Source organism: Periplaneta americana, chromosome 14 (assembly GCF_040183065.1).
Source record: "Periplaneta americana isolate PAMFEO1 chromosome 14, P.americana_PAMFEO1_priV1, whole genome shotgun sequence".
Taxonomy (NCBI): Eukaryota; Metazoa; Arthropoda; class Insecta; order Blattodea; family Blattidae; genus Periplaneta; species Periplaneta americana.
The window spans coordinates 82,487,885-82,506,230 of NC_091130.1; the positions used below are offsets into that span (position 1 = coordinate 82,487,885).

Below are 18,346 nucleotides of genomic sequence, written 5' to 3' on the forward strand. Positions count from 1 at the left end.
TACTTAATTATGTATTGATCTATTTTTAATTTATTTGTTTACGTAAACCACATGTAGTGAAACTTCCTGGCTATATTTATGCGCAATCATTAATGTAAACTTTACTGTTTTAAGTTCACAAAATTAACATGAACCCAGCGCTCTAACAAATAGATAAATATTCACTTTTAACATCAGAATTCAGCGCCACGGTGATCTAGTGGCCAGAGCGCTGGACTTATAATACTGTGGACCTGAGTTCGATCCCCGATTTGTAACTTGTGTTAGGCATGCCCGTGGTCCAGGTAACATAGGGAAAATCCGGGAGCTCCACTTCTCTTACAGCATCCCAAAAAATCTCCAACATTATCTCATCTCATCACGGGTGTAGCGTAGACGAGCCTCCTATGGCGCACCCCGAACAACGACTCTACTGATAAATTAGCCTACACAAGTGACTTCATATGGGTGAATGACGAACAGTCAAGTACCCCCCCTTAATATGAAAAGAAAAATTAGAATTCAACACGTATTTGCATATGTTCCTCTTGAAATTTCTTCCTGTCCTTTTTAACGTAATCGACCTTCACACCAGCAGAATGCATTGTCACCGTTTTCACATAACCGAAATAGCAAAGAAATGCACATTGGCATAGTGACACTACTAACTTCCTTTTTTCTGTTGCAGTATTTCGTGTTTGACTTCCACATGCCTCCAGTGATGTTATTTGATAAGATTATCACTTTGTCAGTAAGTATATGTCTCTGATTACATTGTAGTCTCTTAGCATGTATGGTTTTCCAAATTATAAATACCAAATGGGATTATAAATTCATTGTAACAAAGACATTCATTTCGAACTGCAACAGTGATAAATACGGGAATTTCATTGTCATTTACCAAATTGTTAAGGAACTTGATATATTTAGTCCTCAGTTCTTAATTGCACTCTTCATGAAGTCAAAATATCCCTCATATAAAATTTACACTAATAATTTATTTTACACTCTTGAAGGAAAAATTTGTGTACGAAATAAAAACTTAAACTTTTCAAATATTCCACTTCCTCTTCTGATGTTTATTTCCTCTGTTGACCCGATTTTTCCGATACATAAACAACTTGTAAATTTGTTGTCAAAATTGACGTTAACAGTTTCTCGCGTTCTTCGTAGTTTCTCGTGAATTTCATTACATCAGTTACATTAAACTACTGATGGAGGAATTAAGGAAATAGAATCATAGACCACTATTTAATAATACTGTTCACTTTCGGAAAAAAACATGATGTTGAAAAATGTGTATTTCATAGTATCAGGAAGCTTAAGCAAGTTGAATTATTTTGGTTATATTTACCCGTAAACGCCTCTTATCTTGAAATTTAATGGAAATCATATATTGCATTAATAGTTCAGAGTTTTGATGTGAAATATTTTATCGTGATGAACAGCACGAAAAAATTATATTGCAAAATGTTCAGGTTCAATTGTAATAGGCTAAAATTATTTTCAACAATGTATTGAAGTTTGTAAACATAAGTTTAAATAATATGATGTGTTTCACAGTTCACCAAACATAGATACTTCTAAAAATATAATTTTTGTATGCTATCAAGGCAGAAAACTATTATTTTAAAGTTGTTTTATTTGTAATACGAGTGACGTTAATATTAACTGTTTTTAACCTCGTAATGTATTAAATTGAACCGTAAGAATTCTTCTATAGGAAGTTAATTTTGTGTGTGCAATTTATCGCTAGATTCAGGGGTATATCGCAATATCAGTTACAGTAGATTGTTTTCCTAATTAATATAATAGACAAATGTTTTAACAATGGCAAGAAGATCGAAATGTTAAGAAAAATTTAATAAAAACTTGACATTTCTGTTTTCTCTATCACTATTTCACTACAAATCTTCATTTGCTCCTGAATGAGAGAGCTCCGGGAAAAATTTAGTAACCGTTTCTTGTCCATATCGAAATTTACCTCGACTAGCCACAACAGTGGATATTATTCTGTAGACAAATAATGAATTACTTCGTATTTGTGCATCAGCCTAGGGAAATGGAATTCTTTATACTGATAAGTAGGCAGCGCATTTTCGTTCCCAAACGGACAGAGGATCGAGTAGTTTCGTCTGGTAGCTACTCTGCTAGCAAGGTCAAACTGTAAGCAGGTACGCATGGGGCCAATAAATAATAAATTATGTTTCTTTTTTAGTAGGTTATTTTACGACGCTTTATCAACATCTTAGGTTATTTCGCGTCTGACTGAGATGGAGATGATAAATAATGATGTAATGTATTATAAATATGTCCCTGTAACGTCATATGACGTAGAAAAACGTTCTCTTAATTTAAACAAATTTTATGTGATGTTCATAAAAGATTTGCATTTCATACCTCACAATATATGTTTTCGTTCATTGCAACGGGATAGGTTTTGATAAACGAATTATTTGTATATATTGTGTAAAATATAAATATTGATAATTTATACGTTGATTTTTGTTATTATTATTTTGTCCCTATAACGTCATGTGACGTAGGAAGAATATTTTCTTAGTTTAAACTTTTACTGGCAGTTATAGTAAATTATATGAATTTCATAATCTCAAAATATATATGTTTTTGTTCACCGTAATGGAGTTCATTTCGTTAAATGAATTAATGGAATATATTATATATAGAATATTTACAGTTAATGTGTATGATGTTTACTATTATGTTCTATAATATATATTGTATATTGTATAATATTATTATATGACGTTACAGGGGCATATTTATAATACATTACATCATTATTATTTAATGGTCCCATGCGTACGTGCTTGCAGTTCGACCTGGCTTACATATCCACGTGACGTAGCAGATGTAGTACCAGACGAAACTACTCGATCCTCTGTACGTTTGGGAACGAAAATGCGCTTCCTAGTGATAAGTAAACAAAAAACGTAAGCATTGGAAGTATTCCAATAAACAGTATATCACAATGCAAACTGTAAGTTAAGGGTAGATGTGCAGACAGTGTGTGTACAGAAGTACAAGTATTTAAAATCGTAAGAAGAAAATCAGCTATATAGTTTTTCAGTGAATAGCAATACATTATTCTTTTCTGAACATTGGGTAATACGGAGCGTACAGCAGTGCCGATTACGCTTGCCACTAAAATTTAGTGACCGGGCAGTAGCGAGCCATGTGAAACAAAAAATAAAATAATCGAAAAGTTGCTAATAAAAGTCGTGACTATAATATTCTTTAATAATTCACTGCACTAGTCAAGTGCAAGATTTACGGATTATGACCCCGGTTTTCTAATCCACTAAAAGAAAATGCACGTTATTACAACGAAATTAAGGAGAAATATGATGTGGTCCAGGGAATAGCCTAGCATTGAAATCGGCAGTGCATCTAATTGACATTAATAAATATATCTCCTCATCGAACCCTACCTACCTTAGCATTGACAGTGCGTCTAATTTACACTACTGTATCTTCTCATAAAAACTTACCTAACCTTATCATTCGTTTATCATCGACAGTGCGTCTAATTGACACACCAGCATAGCTCAGTCGGCTGATGCACTTGCCTGCCGATCCGAAGTTGCGCTCAGGCATGGGTTCGCTTGGACTGATTATCGAGTTGGGATTCTCCGAGGTTTTCTTCAATCATAAGACGAATGTCAGATTAATCTATGGCGAATCCTCAGCCTCTCCCCAAATACCACCTCTCTATCACTAAAGCCCATCGACGCTAAATAAACTATTATTGTGGGTCCTATCACCACGGCATGGCGCGTCCTCAGGTTGCGGATCGAGGAGACGGCCTCCAGATATGGAGGGTAGCTGTGAATATATTGAATAAGCAGTCGCGGACAGCCGATGAGGGGTGGTCCTCCAGCTTGGGGGTTGGGCGAAGGGTTAACAACCCATCACCGTAAAAAACAGCTTGTTACGAATCCTTCAAATAAGCCTCGGAATGGGACTGATTCTCTGGCACGACCACAGCAAAGGAATAAGGTTTTGAGATTTGATACTTGGAATGTTACAAGTCTATATAGAACAAGAGGGGTAACATTAGTAGCAAAAGAACTAGCTAGATATAGAATAGACTTTGTGGGAGTACAGGAGGCTAGGTTAGATGGGAACGGCATAACACAAATAGAAGATTATTTGTTGTATTATGGGGAAGGAAACGATAATCACCAATTACGAACAGGATTCTTTATTCATAAAAGAATAAAATCAGCAGTAAAAAAGGTCGAATTTATCAGTGATAGGTTATCGTATTTAGTACTTAAGGGTAGATGGTGCGATATCGTAGTTATAAATGCTCATGCCTCTACAGAAAGAATGGAGAAAGTTACACAACACAGAACTGCACGCATTGTATTCTTCACCTGACATAATTAGGAACATTAAATCCAGACGTTTGAGATGGGCAGGGCATGTAGCACGTATGGGCGAATCCAGAAATGCATATAGAGTGTTAGTTGGGAGGCCGTAGGGAAAAAGACTTTTAGGGAGACCGAGACGTAGATGGGAAGATAATATTAAAATGGATTTGAGGGAAGTGGCATATGATGATAGGGAATGGATTAATCTTGCTCAGGATAGGGACCAATGGCGGGCTTATGTGAGGGCGGCAATGAACCTCCGGGTTCCTTAAAAGCCAGTAAGTAAGTATTTGATACAGTGTCGTTAAATAATCGACTAAAATATCATAAAATCCAACCTAACCTTATCACTAACAGTACGTCTTACTGACAATAATATAATCTAGCAAACCCTACCCAAACTTATCACAGAGAATGCGTCTAATTGGAAATAATATATAACCTCAGCAAACACTACTAACCTTATCACTGACAGTGCATCTAATTGACAATAATATATAGTCTACACTCAGCAAACCTTGCTTAAACTTATCACCGACAGTGCGTCCAATTGACAATAATAATTATATAACCTCATTAAAACCTACCTAATCTTATTACTGACAGTGTGTCTAACTGACAATAATTATAACTTCATTAAATCCTACCTAACCTTGGGACAGTGCATCTAATTGACAATAATATAAACCTCATTGAACTCTACCTAACCTTATTACTGACAGTGCGTCTAATTGACAATAATATATACACTCGACAAACCCTGCCTAAACTTATCACCTACAGTGCGTCTAATTGGCAATAATGTACTGTATATTCTCATCAAACTTACCAAACTTTATCACTGACAGTGCGTCTGATTGACAATAATATATACCGTCATCAAACTCTACCTAACCTTGTCGATAATAGTGGCGCTATCTCTTGGTAATGTTGAGAATGAGAAAGAGAGAGAGAGAAAAAAAACAGATTTCTCCTGGTAACGTCACGGGTAAACGTCATGCCTGTATATGTACTTGGTTATCATCGTGACGACACGGCTGGAAGCTGCAGTACCTAATTTTTCAGTTTCGCGTTCTTTTATTCTCTTTTCAAATATCATAATGCAATTTTTTTATCAAAATATTGATTACATTATCTATGCATTATTTCTGGATAAATTGACCTGTATATGCTCAATATAAACAAAATCCGTCCATTAGTTCAGAAAAATCGCTGTCCATAGGTGGGATGCCAAAACAGATTTATCGATGTCAGATTCTGAAAACATGTACTTCCGCGAAACACTCGAAAGCTTTTTTGCAGTATCACGATACTTACGTTCACAATTTTTGTGATAAAATAAAGCCTTTGTCTGTGCGATTTGTATGTAACTTACCAATATTCTCTATCGTTTTTACATCTGCTCAACAATAATTTTTAAATTTTCTCTGTGGTATTCAAATTCATGGCAATAAAATACTTAAATATTTCATTCACTGCTTTGTTCCGCACCAACGCAGCTCGGAGCATTGGGCTGATCAGCAACCGAATTATAAAAGGTGAACTATGAAACACTTCAGATGTTATTCAGTGCATTTTATTGCACTTCTGGTCGTAATTTTTCGCCACGGATTGAAGTTACGAACAGAGAACTTGCGAGAATTCTAAACTGTGTTTGTTTCTTTTAGGTATTGCATTCTAGAAAGTTTATGTGCTCTGGAACGGTGGTGGGTTCGTTCAAGATAGATCTGAAGACGGTCTATGATGCTCCTGGTACTTTGTTTATCCATGGAATTTGTTGGTTACCAGTGTGGTTTTCTGGGGAAGGGTGTAGTTTGGTGCTGGAATGGGGATACTATATTATTTTGTTCTGTATTAATCTTTTTGAACACTGCTTGGGAATTTTTTAACAACTGCTGGTTTCCTCTGTGTGTATTCTATAAGACTTTCAATACATTGCATAGAAGAAAGTATAAACTGAGATATTTATATTCTCTGTAAAGAAAAAGTTGCATTGTTATTTCTCTATCTTATGTATGAAATGAAATAGTCGTACTTGGATAATAAGCTGAATTGCTGTAAAAGTGTAAACGAAAAGTTGTTAATTGTTTTTAAAGTAATGACTACTGATTATTTGTTTAATTTTATGAGTGTATCTAGAGATAATCTTAATATCCCATATTTTACCGTTATTCTCTTTAGAAAACTCAAAACACAGTTTTTATTACATGATCAGCTCGTTTAAAATCGTCCTGTAAAATACACGGTATAATAAATAATATATAAATGCAGGAATTACATGCTTTTAGTTAGAGATTACTGTTTTGCGAAGTTATCCAGGCTCTTAGGGGCATATTACTGAGATAATTTTTTAGTAAAAATTCGATTTGAACATCGCTTCCATTTTGAACAAACATGCAGTTATTTCTGCAGCTCATCTGTCCCTACGCATCAGTCATAATAAAGTTTTGTATAAACACTGTAATCAGACTAATGCAAAGAACCTCAAAGAGCTCCGTATTTTAACATTATAAATACCGGGGCATTTCGGCTGACGTGTTTTTCTCGTACTCTTAACTTCTAACTACGACACTAGAGAGTATTATAAAATTACTTCTATATAACCATAAGTCTAACACGAGTAGGCCTATAAGATTTAAAGTAAGCTATAATAGTATTCTCACCTTCACAAGATGTACAAAATTGACTTCTGGAATTGGCTTACGCCTATTATTATTATTATTATTATTATTATTATTATTATTATTATTATTATTATTATTATTATTGTTTATCCGAACTAGATTTATGCATGACTGATCACAATAACTTCTGTATGTTTTAACTTTTATAAAATTACATGTTTTTCAACTGTCCTGCCCTCAGTATTGTAATTGACAACTCACAAGCAAACATTCTCATGGGTGCAGATCAAAAAGTTAATTTTTTTTCTTCCACCACGTTAATAATGTCAAAACAAGTGTTTATACAAATTTTGGCCACTCCACCGCAATTACGAAGTCGTCCAGAAAGTGAGTTTCCCTGGGGTCGTATACAGAAAAAAGCAATTTTATGGAAAGATTTATTGAAACAGATACAATAATTGTTGAGCTATTTTTCAACATGTTCCCCACTGGAATGGATACATTTGTTATACCGTGGGATCAATTTTTGTATCTTTGTGTCGTAGAAGTTTGCCGCCTGGGATCCGAACCGGTATGACAAATGTCTCATTTCTGGTGAGAAATATGTTGAAAAATAGCGCAACAATTGCTGTATCTGTTCCAATAAATCTTTCCACTTTTTTTTAACAATTTATTGATCGATCAGCGCATTTAGCGCTATACAGATCATTTCTAAAAATCTTTCCATAAAATTGTGCTTTTTTTCTATAAACGGCCCCAAGGAAAACCACTTTCTGGACGGTCTCATAATTGCGGTGGAGTGGCCAAAATTTGTATAAACACTTGTTTTGACATTATTAACATGGTGGAAGAAAAAAAATACTTTTTTTATCTGCCCCCATGAGAATGTTTGCTTGTCAGCTGTTAATTTTATATAGGCCTAGTAGTTACTTTATCAGAATTTTCAAAGGAGCGCTCCATATAGAAACTTCTTTTCTTTTGTGACTATGTCGTGCAGATATTTTGCGAATGTTTGTTGATTCGTGAAGTATTGATAATTTCAATGTCAAAACAATGACGTGAGAAAAAGAAGAGAAAATAGGCTATTCGTAAATATTTGGCATTATAAAATCAGATAATATTGAAGTGACTATAACATATAACTCTCACGACATTAAAAATACACTTTATTTTTGCATATACATAATTTAACATACAGTAATTACATTTAACACTAAACAGTTTATTTATTTAAAAATCACCATATAGAAAGGTGCGTTTCATTTCCTAGTGTTAGAGCTATCCAAATACGTAACTAAATATACACCAGCTATTTTGAAAAGTAAGTAGGGTAAATTAAAGGAATTATTTATCATATTACTGGAAAAGGTTTAATCCTACATCTATCGGGTCTTGCGTAGCATGTTGTGTTATAAGAAAACGAAAGATTTCTGGCCGCCATATACTTTCGTATACAGCTATCCTGGATTTCTGGGGTCACCATGAAATGGAGGTTCTGAAAACGAATCAGCAAATTTGTCTGAAAGCGACCTGTAACAAAGACACTACTCAATACAGAACTTTTAGGTCAGACCAGAAAGCAGCGTGCTGTACGATTAGCTCATTGGTCTGTGTAACTGAATGTCTCACATGGGTGGCCTGATACATTGAAGTGAGAGATGGTTTGTTTCAATTTTGCTTTAAGCGTTTTTCAGAGGAGAAACAAATTACCATACACGGACATAGGCCTACTGTTCATAAAGCACTGACATTTTATTTCATTGTATGTCAAATTAAATACAAGAATTTTTTCAGACTATGATGCACAAAAATGTTGAGAACTTAAAAAAATACGTTTAACGTTCTCTAATGTGAGAGCTTAATGATGATTCAAATTACTGTAAATAATTTAAATCATTTATTTCAGTATTTTTTTTTCGTGGTTCATACGATTAATGCATATCTTCAAATTAAATTTCTTGTAACATTGTAATTACAAAGAACCGAGTCAGTATTTACATTTACTCAAATTAACCAGAAGTATTCGCCATAAAAATTATTGTCCGTATAATAATATGATTTATATATTGTAACATTTACTTGTGAATTATATTCTTGTTACTTGTAAATAAATAATGATAGTAGATGATTCAATTTCAGTGAGTTGTCAAATTCAGTGGCGTAGAGTACACCTCCAGTATCTATCAGTGATATGTAAAATCATTGCGTATAGGTGCACCATGTACAAAAAATTATTTTGGCGGATTTCTACCTTACAGTATATCCGTTTACTTCCCCCACCACACGCAGGGTTTACAAACTGAATCAGTAATCGTCAATCGGAGTCACAGCATGATTTGGATCCGAACTCTCATTTGTACTGTAGGCAGGTCTGAACCATTAACACGTGATTTTTAAGGAGTGATAAGGTGATAACCCGTCGGTCCTGCTGGTGGGAGACTATGCGCAGAGGAATTATTTTTTTGCATGTGGCTCACGTATGGTATAGGGTGAGTGAATAATTTCCTGACCAAAACAATCAAAAACCAAATACTCTTTATTATAATAATACCTGACAGATGTATACTAGTAGCATTGACGTGAGTGCGAAATGTCGCGGAGCTGACATCTAGCGGAGAGGTGTGGTACTACGACCACAAATACAGGGACATCATTTTATTTTTACTAACATTTTTAATATTAACCTGGCTATACCTTTAGACAACCGGAAACACCGCTTGCTCCCCCCTCCATGACTGGAGTTCGATGATACTGGCGTAAAATACAAACAAATCACACTTTACTAGGTACAGGAGGGAAGAAAAGTAGTTCATCCATTTACGTAAACTAGGAAATATCGCGATTTCGAGTTCGATAATTTTCATTGGGTTTTTGTTTAATCAAAATACAGTACTGTATTAAGAATAAGTGTTTTTACTCACGAACTGAGTTATCCATGCGAACGTATTCATTATGCAGTGTATATTATACTGTCTATAGCACATTAGCATACAATATAGAGAAAGAAGTTAAATTGAAAAATAATCATAATATGAATATTTAAAGAAATTTTTTAAAATGGTGGCCGTTCATTTCGATACAGGCTTCAGTTCTTTTGTGCATATTATCGCACTATAGACTATTGCACCTAATTCCAATTGCCAGTTTCGTCCTTCGTACTAGTAACTCATGTTGAAATAATTCTGTACCTGCTCTATAAAAGAGTACCTTACCTACTGTAAATTCAATCTTAACTTCTGCCCGACCCACACAGATAAAATTACTCAGACATGCTATCTACTGTCCGCCCAAGTGGTTATGCCGCAGGATCGTAGAAAGGGGGATATCATGTGACAGTTAATTACTTAACGAGGCCCTTTTATTTAAGTTATTTTAAACAGTTGTATAATATTACGTAAACGTCCAATTCCTAACAGAAATTAATGTTTTCAGGAAAGAACTAAGACAGGCCAGCTTTTACAAAGGGGCGCAGCAGAAGCAGGTGGGGGAAATCTGGATGCGACTAGGCAAACGGACAGTACCTGTGCGAAAATATGATTCAATATTGAAAGCTCTTTCGTCACTGGAAAACGCGAACATGTTTGTGGAACGTACTATACTCACTAACTCAGTGCTGTTTACTATATGCGGCCTTCATTCTGTGTGGAGGACAGTTGGAGCTTCATTAGTAGAAGGGGTGGGAATGAAGTACATTAAAAAACTCAGGTACAATAAAAATTGAAGTAAAAATAAAATGATGTCCCTGTACAAATATTAACATAGCGGAAATAGGGGTAGTTTAAAACGTGAGGTACTAATGTGGAATGATATATGAGACAACTAAAAAAATGTTGAATAGTATGTAACATTATTATTTTATATCAAAGCCGCATATTATGAGAAATATTGCATACTTAATTGTTACATATTTTTTCTTTGCTTTAGTGAGACAAAATTAATTGTGATATTAAGAATGAATTTACAATAACGCTTTATATACGCATTGCTGACAGCTGCAAAGATAAAATTGGTAGTAATCTGATGCTTGTAATAAAATTAGTACAGGCATGTGGCCAACAATAAAACTTAATTTGATAAAACCTTAAAATTTCCAATAGGCCTACATTTTAACTTTTATTCATTTATTACGCCTAAATATAAAAGCTAATTTTTATTGTTCCATCAACACAGAGACGAAGTCATTAGGCCTACTAAAGAATGTTGTTGACTCATGTTTCATGATCCCTCGGAAATCGAAAATACGATTTGGAGCAGTTTGTAATGCTGTAATTGTAGCAGTTATAAACAGCACATATACACCCTGACAGTTTAACACAACACTAATTAATAAAACTATTAACTAGCCCAGCAACAATATACATAAGATACTATAGTAGATTACAGCTTGCTTCGCGGATTCAGCACACCCTGCCGCCTAGATAGCAGCACCTGCGCCGTTCGAGGGCAGAACTGCTACTGTCCTGTATTATTACAGTATGGTATTTGCTAAAACTGCTGTTGCAAGAGACTGCACAGAGCACCTCATAAACCCACAAATCATCCAGAGAATTCGAATCCCTTGCGGAGAACGAGAAACTACTCGAATTTCGTGCTCGTCATTTGGAGAGGCAACCGATTCCTTGCCACGATAGTAACATTTTCTTTCTCACTTTGCAGACTCTGAACTGTCAGAAACAAGATTAAATATACTACTCGTATAATACTGAAGAAAATCGATGATGTGGTTGAAAACGTACTTGCTTCTAGGCATAGTTACTGGTGCAGTTACATTGCCTTTAAAATATCACATACAAGTGAAATTAACATTAAAATACTAATGCCATGTTGTGCTTTCTATAGCATTGTTTCTAGTTCCTATAGGCCTACTTTCACTGTTTTGGGAAATGTCTATAGCAGGCATGCCAGAAATTAGACATTGAATGTGCAGTTATGTGCGCGGATCGCCGGTCTGTGCAGACGCATCATTCAAGCGTTGCTCTTACCAGTTCTTAGCTGGAGGGGTGTACAATAACCTAGTCTGTGCTTCTAGTGTTGGATTAACTAGGCATTTGGACATTATAAACACAGTTATTATCAGTGTCTACATTTGGTTTATTGTAATACAAGAAACATTACGCTTACTCAGTTATACTTCACAAAGCAGTGATTTGTAAAACATAATTTATTAACTTGGCTTTTATATAGTATTTGAAAAAAAAAAAAAACCATTGTAGTCATTTCGAAACAACAAAAAACGAACTCAGTATTTCCTTTTACGCAGTAGGTAATATTTATTTTAAAGTAATAGACCCTACTCTTTCATTGTTCGTCGAGCATTATTATTTATTGCGGCCATTGGTAGGCCTACACGAATGTTGAAGAAAATATTATACTCCCAATTAATTACATGCAGTGGGACATTATGAAGTTTTTACACTAAAATCATTTCCTTGCTGTATGTCAATATAAATTAACATTAATATTAATAAATGATAGAAATTAAGCTTAGAATTTAAATTCACATATAGTTTATTTTGAAAACTTTGAAAGCAAATATCGACAAGTTGGGAACGTTACTGAAAGAAATTAAAAGTGTAGTTCACAAGCTGTGAAGTGACGACATTCTCCTTATGTCAGGTTTAAAGATTTATTAATGTAAGTATATTAACATAATATAGTGACGTGAGAAGACCACGTAAATGTGATGTGGAGAAAAATTAAACCGCAGTCGTCCCATTTCCGTAACTAAAAGGCTAAAGCTGACTTACATATTTTTAGTTTTACTGGGCAACAAGGAAAACAAAAGTGGGATATATTATAACGATAGGTATGTTGTACACTATGGATGGTGAAGAGGTATCTGATAAAAAGGTTTAGAGCAACTTTTAAATGTTCCGTCCATATACAAGATATCACAATTACTTAAGTAGGGCCTACTTGAGTTTTGTCTCTGCAGAAGAGGAGAAAAAATATGTTTCCCGATCATTTATGAAAAAAAATATGTTCACTTCTCTTAATTAAACGGACTAGGAAGCTCATAGTTGAAGTAACATTATTCGAAATACAAAACAGAATACAAAGTAAGTCGTTATTTTTACTCCAGATCTAGCCCACATGTTTTATTATGAACACTTGTGGCAAGAATGGCAAGGAATTCGGTAGGTAGTGGTTTAGCTGAGTGGTAGAGTATTCGAATCTATATCCAGAGGTGCCCGATTCAAACCTGGAGCACCCTCAAATTTTAGTTGTTTCATGTGGTTATCAATAAAATAGTTGTTACTGATCGAGGTGGCTGATTGGTAACGCATTAGACTCGCATTCAGGAAGTCGCGGATTCAAATCCTATTGCCGGCCAATCTGACTAGGGTTTTTCATGGTATCCCTCAGTTACAAAGGCGAATGCCAGATTGAAAATTTACATACCATGATTCATCACCTCCTTAATCACCATTATTATAATCATTAACATTCATATCAGTTAAATTAATACAGGCCTCATACACAGTGATTCAAAATAACACCAACTCTTAGTAAATTATGCAGGAAAGCAAACTGATCATTTTCCAAGCCGTGATCCATGTCCGGAAATACATACTTGGATGCTTGGGGCGTCAAAGTATGACAACATCTCTGCTTCGGATATGGTGATGGACGTGCGTTTCACATTTTGTCAAGAAACCTCCATCAAAACAACAAGAGCATCACATCGCGCATTAGATTAAGAAAAGGGGTTCAAATTTTCTACCTCCAACTTGATTACACAGCTTACATCATGATCAAAGACGTGTGATTGTGTGCTAAGTATTGCAGTCTCTGCTTGGATTTGCGCCATACTCTTCAGAGTTCCCCAAACAAAATAGTCGAGGGATGTAAGACCTGGTGACCATGGAACAGGTACCCCTCGACCATTGCCATCTTTTTTTCCGTATGCAAGCAGCATATTGATCATTTCCTTAAATGTGTACTGATACATGTCTTACTGCTGTCAACAGCGTTATTGGAACACACCACAAACGACCCAATAAAATTAGAATGTGAAACATGGACTATGGAGTGATGTCGCTCATGCTCAAGAAAGATATCAGGCGAGTTAGTCCATTCACCTTGTGCTGGTGGCTAATAGGCTGTATAACTACAAGGACGTCAAAAATCGGTACAAACTTTAACGCCCCATTACAGCCAAACCACGCATTTCCGGACATGGGTTCCCTGTTGAAAAATTATCCGTTTGCTGTCCTGTACAGCATACCAAGAGTTATCGGTGTTATTTTGAATCACTCTGTATAACTTGTCAATAGAAACAGAATCACAACAATCACACGACCTATCGATATACCCAAAGATCTTACACACGAGATATGGCCTAGACCAGCGGTCGTCAGCACAGAGCACCCTGGGGTTAGCGTCTCTTACCCGCGGAGAACACAGTGCACAATGGTGCACTCGTAGCTGCTAGCAGGTATGCTCTCTGCCTCTTCCTGCTGCACGACGGGGCACACGGGACGCTCCGCTTACCCTTTGCACATTTCAGCGAGTGCTGACGACCACTGGCCTTCTGGCCTAGACCCTTGCTTAGACGTTAAAGCGCGTACAAACAAACTTAACAAAAGAAAATCATTGTTGAAATAATTTATTTAATTTATCTTAACTAAAAATGTAATAGTAATTGAATAGCCGCTCAGAACAAAGTTGTAATCCTCATTTCTCATAAATGGACTTTTTCGTGAATAATAATTGTTATTAATGATGCGCTATGTGTAATGCTTGTACTCGTATTAAAATCAGCACACGTCTGATTGTCAACCTTGCTCTATAAAATTAAAAGTATGTACAGTAAAGTGCAATGTGTTTTTCCCCATTTTTTAAGAATTTGCTAGTTACAACCTTGTTCTGGGCGGCTATTCAGTTCTGCCAATATTTATCGGCTGCGTTGCTGTCGTGTGACGTGATGAGAAACAATTGTTGATAATCGCGCTAACAGTTATAAATGAATGTTGAAATTATTACTTTTCGCAGGCTTCCGCATAATAATCTATTTTAATACGTCTGTCTAGCGTTAAAAAATCTACTTTTAGGACTGGCTGTCTAAAATACAAGTCAAATTTGCATATAAGGTCTATGTATAAGAGCATATAAATAACAAAATAAAAATTATGTTAGAAAGCTGAAGTTTTATGTAGACTTTTAGAACTCAAGAAGTTAAAAATAGACTATTATGATATTTGTGTAAGACTCTAAAGAATCTTTACAGAATACATTATTTTTAATTAGAATGATTTTATAATACATTTTTTAAACATAACTAATCACAGAAACAATGTTATAATAGTCTAATTTTCTATATGAAGAACTAGCAGTATATTATCAGGCTTCTAACATAATTTATATTTTAGATGGTATGCATCTAGAGTATAGGTCTACAAATTTAAGATTTTTTTTCAACATGGTAGTCAGTAAAGAAAAATGTATGAGCTTAAGATTACGTCTAACACCTTAAAATATTTCTAAATAATCTATTATAATTATTTAAAAATCGAATCAAATTATGACTGAACTTTTTGCGCATCTGCAGTTTAAATATTAGAAAATTTCTTACAATTATTTTTCACTCTTCATGTACAGGTACAAGTCTCCTTACGAATATTACAGCTCGTAGTTGATACAGCGTCGTTAAATAACCAACTTAAAAAAGACCATTACATACGGATTAATTAAGTACGACTATCATACAAAGATAAAACATCTCAAAATTTAAATAAGTTTTATATAACTAATCAGAAACAGCTATATTCTCATTAAATTACTGAAAATATAGTTTCTGAGCATTAATCCATATACGAGTACAAAAAAGTGTGATAAATAAAATTCTTATAGCAGTAAATGTAAAGTAGTTATAACCTGGTATTTAACGTTAAACGTATATAAAGAAAGAACTTAACTTCAACAAATCATTGGTCTAATCATCTAGCCTTTTATTCAGAAAATTCAATTTAATCCAGTGAGATCCATCAGACAACAAATTGTGAAGATAATTTTGGGTTTAATAATCGTGGGTTGAGATTATTTGATTTCTCCGACATCTGGAAGACTATTACAGGATCTTTTTCCAGGATAGTTTGATTCGAGACTGAAAAAATAGTCTACTTTATTTTGTCCTATATTCTTGATTGCCCCAAATAACTGAAATAGCTTTGAATAAGTCAGACATATTACAAGAAGTTTGAAACATAGGAAAATTTTAATATCATACACACTGAAAACCTCAATATTTTCTCACAGCTGAAATCTGTCACCATCATAGTATTATTACACTCGCTATTTCTCATTATTATTTTCTTGTACAGTGTGGCGCTCGGGAATGGGAGATTTTGAATCGATTAACGCAAAGTCATACTTTGAGTTGGTAAGTCTCTGATACCGCCATACTGTTCCTTAGGTATTGCCATTTCAGTTGCCATGAGGCAGTGGACGGAAGAACATCGTGAATTCGCAGTAAAAGCAATTACGTTTGTGAAGCTTCAAGATGAGAACTTAGTTTGATCGATGCAATGTCATCATGACTCCTAGCCCGTAGATCATTTAGGGAGTGAGGATGACTAGCTTACACACAATCCTTTAAAAATCCTCCCAAAAATCTCACACTGAAAGGTCAGGCGATCTCGCGGGCTAGTCCATGTTGTCGTTCTTCAACATGAGACGCTCTCCAAAGAACTATCGTAATGCAGCGATGAATATTGATCTTCCTCACATTTTGCTAAACACGGTTCAGCAAAAGTTACTCGTCTCTTGGCATCGCGGCTTGCAATTGTTGGACGACCTAAAGCTTGTACAGGTGCAATTTGAGATCTGAAGCAATATTCTGGCCACAGTGCGGCAAGGCAAACCTACTGACAGCATGTCGCAGTGCAGAAAGCTGTGGACTCTGCTGGATGGCGGCATTAACTGCTTGGTTCTGGATGATTCTTGCTTAAGGTAGAACTGTTGATTCAAATCTTTAAACCCATGCCTTCACAGCGTGGCTCACAGAACCGGATCATGACGCCAAAGTTGAAAATGACGCCGAAATTCTCGTGTTCATTGTTTTTACTGCGAATTCACGGTGCCTTTCATTCCACTGCCTCATGGCAACTGAAGTGCTTCAAGTATGACTGCATTAATCGATTAAAAATCTCCCATTTCTGCCCGCCACTCTGTATATATAATAGCTGATCTATCTACTTGCCTTATAGTTAAGAACGATGAAGGATCGTACTAGTGTTGCTTGGGAAATGTTAGTGGAATCCCTTCCTGCGAAAATATACTTCAGATAGTATCAAATTTAAACATTTTCTTCATGAGGAGACGGAGAAATTCACTGTGAATTACGTTTCAAGTTAAGTGAATCTGTTGAAAATTACTGTACTGAACTTATAGAACAATAGGCTACTTCCACTACTGCAACATATTTTTCAAGTGTGTACCTATATAAAAAACAGTCTTCTTTACAGTCATGATCGTCTGTGGTGTAGCGATTATCATGCTAGTCGGTTGAGCCAAGGTTCGCTGGATCAAAACCAGCCGACAGAGATGGATTTTAAAGGAATATGAAATCTATAACGTGGCTTCTATCGAGATTGAAGAAAGCTGGGAGGCCCGTGTCGTAGATTCACGGCACTTAAAAGAAACCTGTTCCTGATACATAGCTCCAGATATAATTTGTCAGGCATTTATCGCACAAGTTAAAATTAAATATTGTTGAAAGAACCTTGAAATCTACTATGGTATACTACTACTACTATCACCACCACGACTATTGCTAGCAAGACCAACTACTTCTACTGCTACTACCACCACTACTGCAACCATTACTACTAATATAGGCTTTTGGTACTCCTAACATCACTACTATTACAACTACTACTACTAAAATATTACCTCTGTTTGAGGTTCTGGCTGATATATATAATTATCTATTATCAGGGAGTACATCTCACTTGACGATATGTGTCTGAGTAAGAACAATTGTTTGTATACAGCTGAAGTCTGATTAGTGTAATATGTAGTTAGTCGGCGATGTATGCATTGGAGGGGGAAAGGAACTGGCCACCCTACTTCATTATCTTCTGGCCTAATTATCTCATGAGAGGTGTCTTGTTGGTATCACTTGTGAGGTTCAGACTCGTCTTCGGACAGTTGACTAAACAACTACTAAATTACTACTCCTACCACCACTACTACTAATATACTGCTGCTCCTACCACCATTACTACTACAACCACTACTACCACCACTATTATTACAGTCACTACTACTAATGTGTAGGCGGCCGGGTAGCTCAGTTGGTAGAGCTATGGACTGGAAGGTCCGGAGTTTGATCCCGGGTGGTGA

General features: G+C 35.4%; 1 protein-coding gene across 1 annotated transcript in view; it reads left to right on the plus strand.

Annotated features, from left to right (window-relative positions):
• LOC138713513 (otoferlin-like) overlaps positions 1-18,346 on the plus strand; it is a 1,213,561-nt gene that overhangs the window by 1,048,705 nt on the left and 146,510 nt on the right. The window contains exon 7 of the mRNA XM_069845682.1: positions 668-730. Within this exon, the coding sequence (XP_069701783.1) occupies positions 668-730 (63 nt within the window). The remainder of the gene's footprint in view (positions 1-667; positions 731-18,346) is intronic.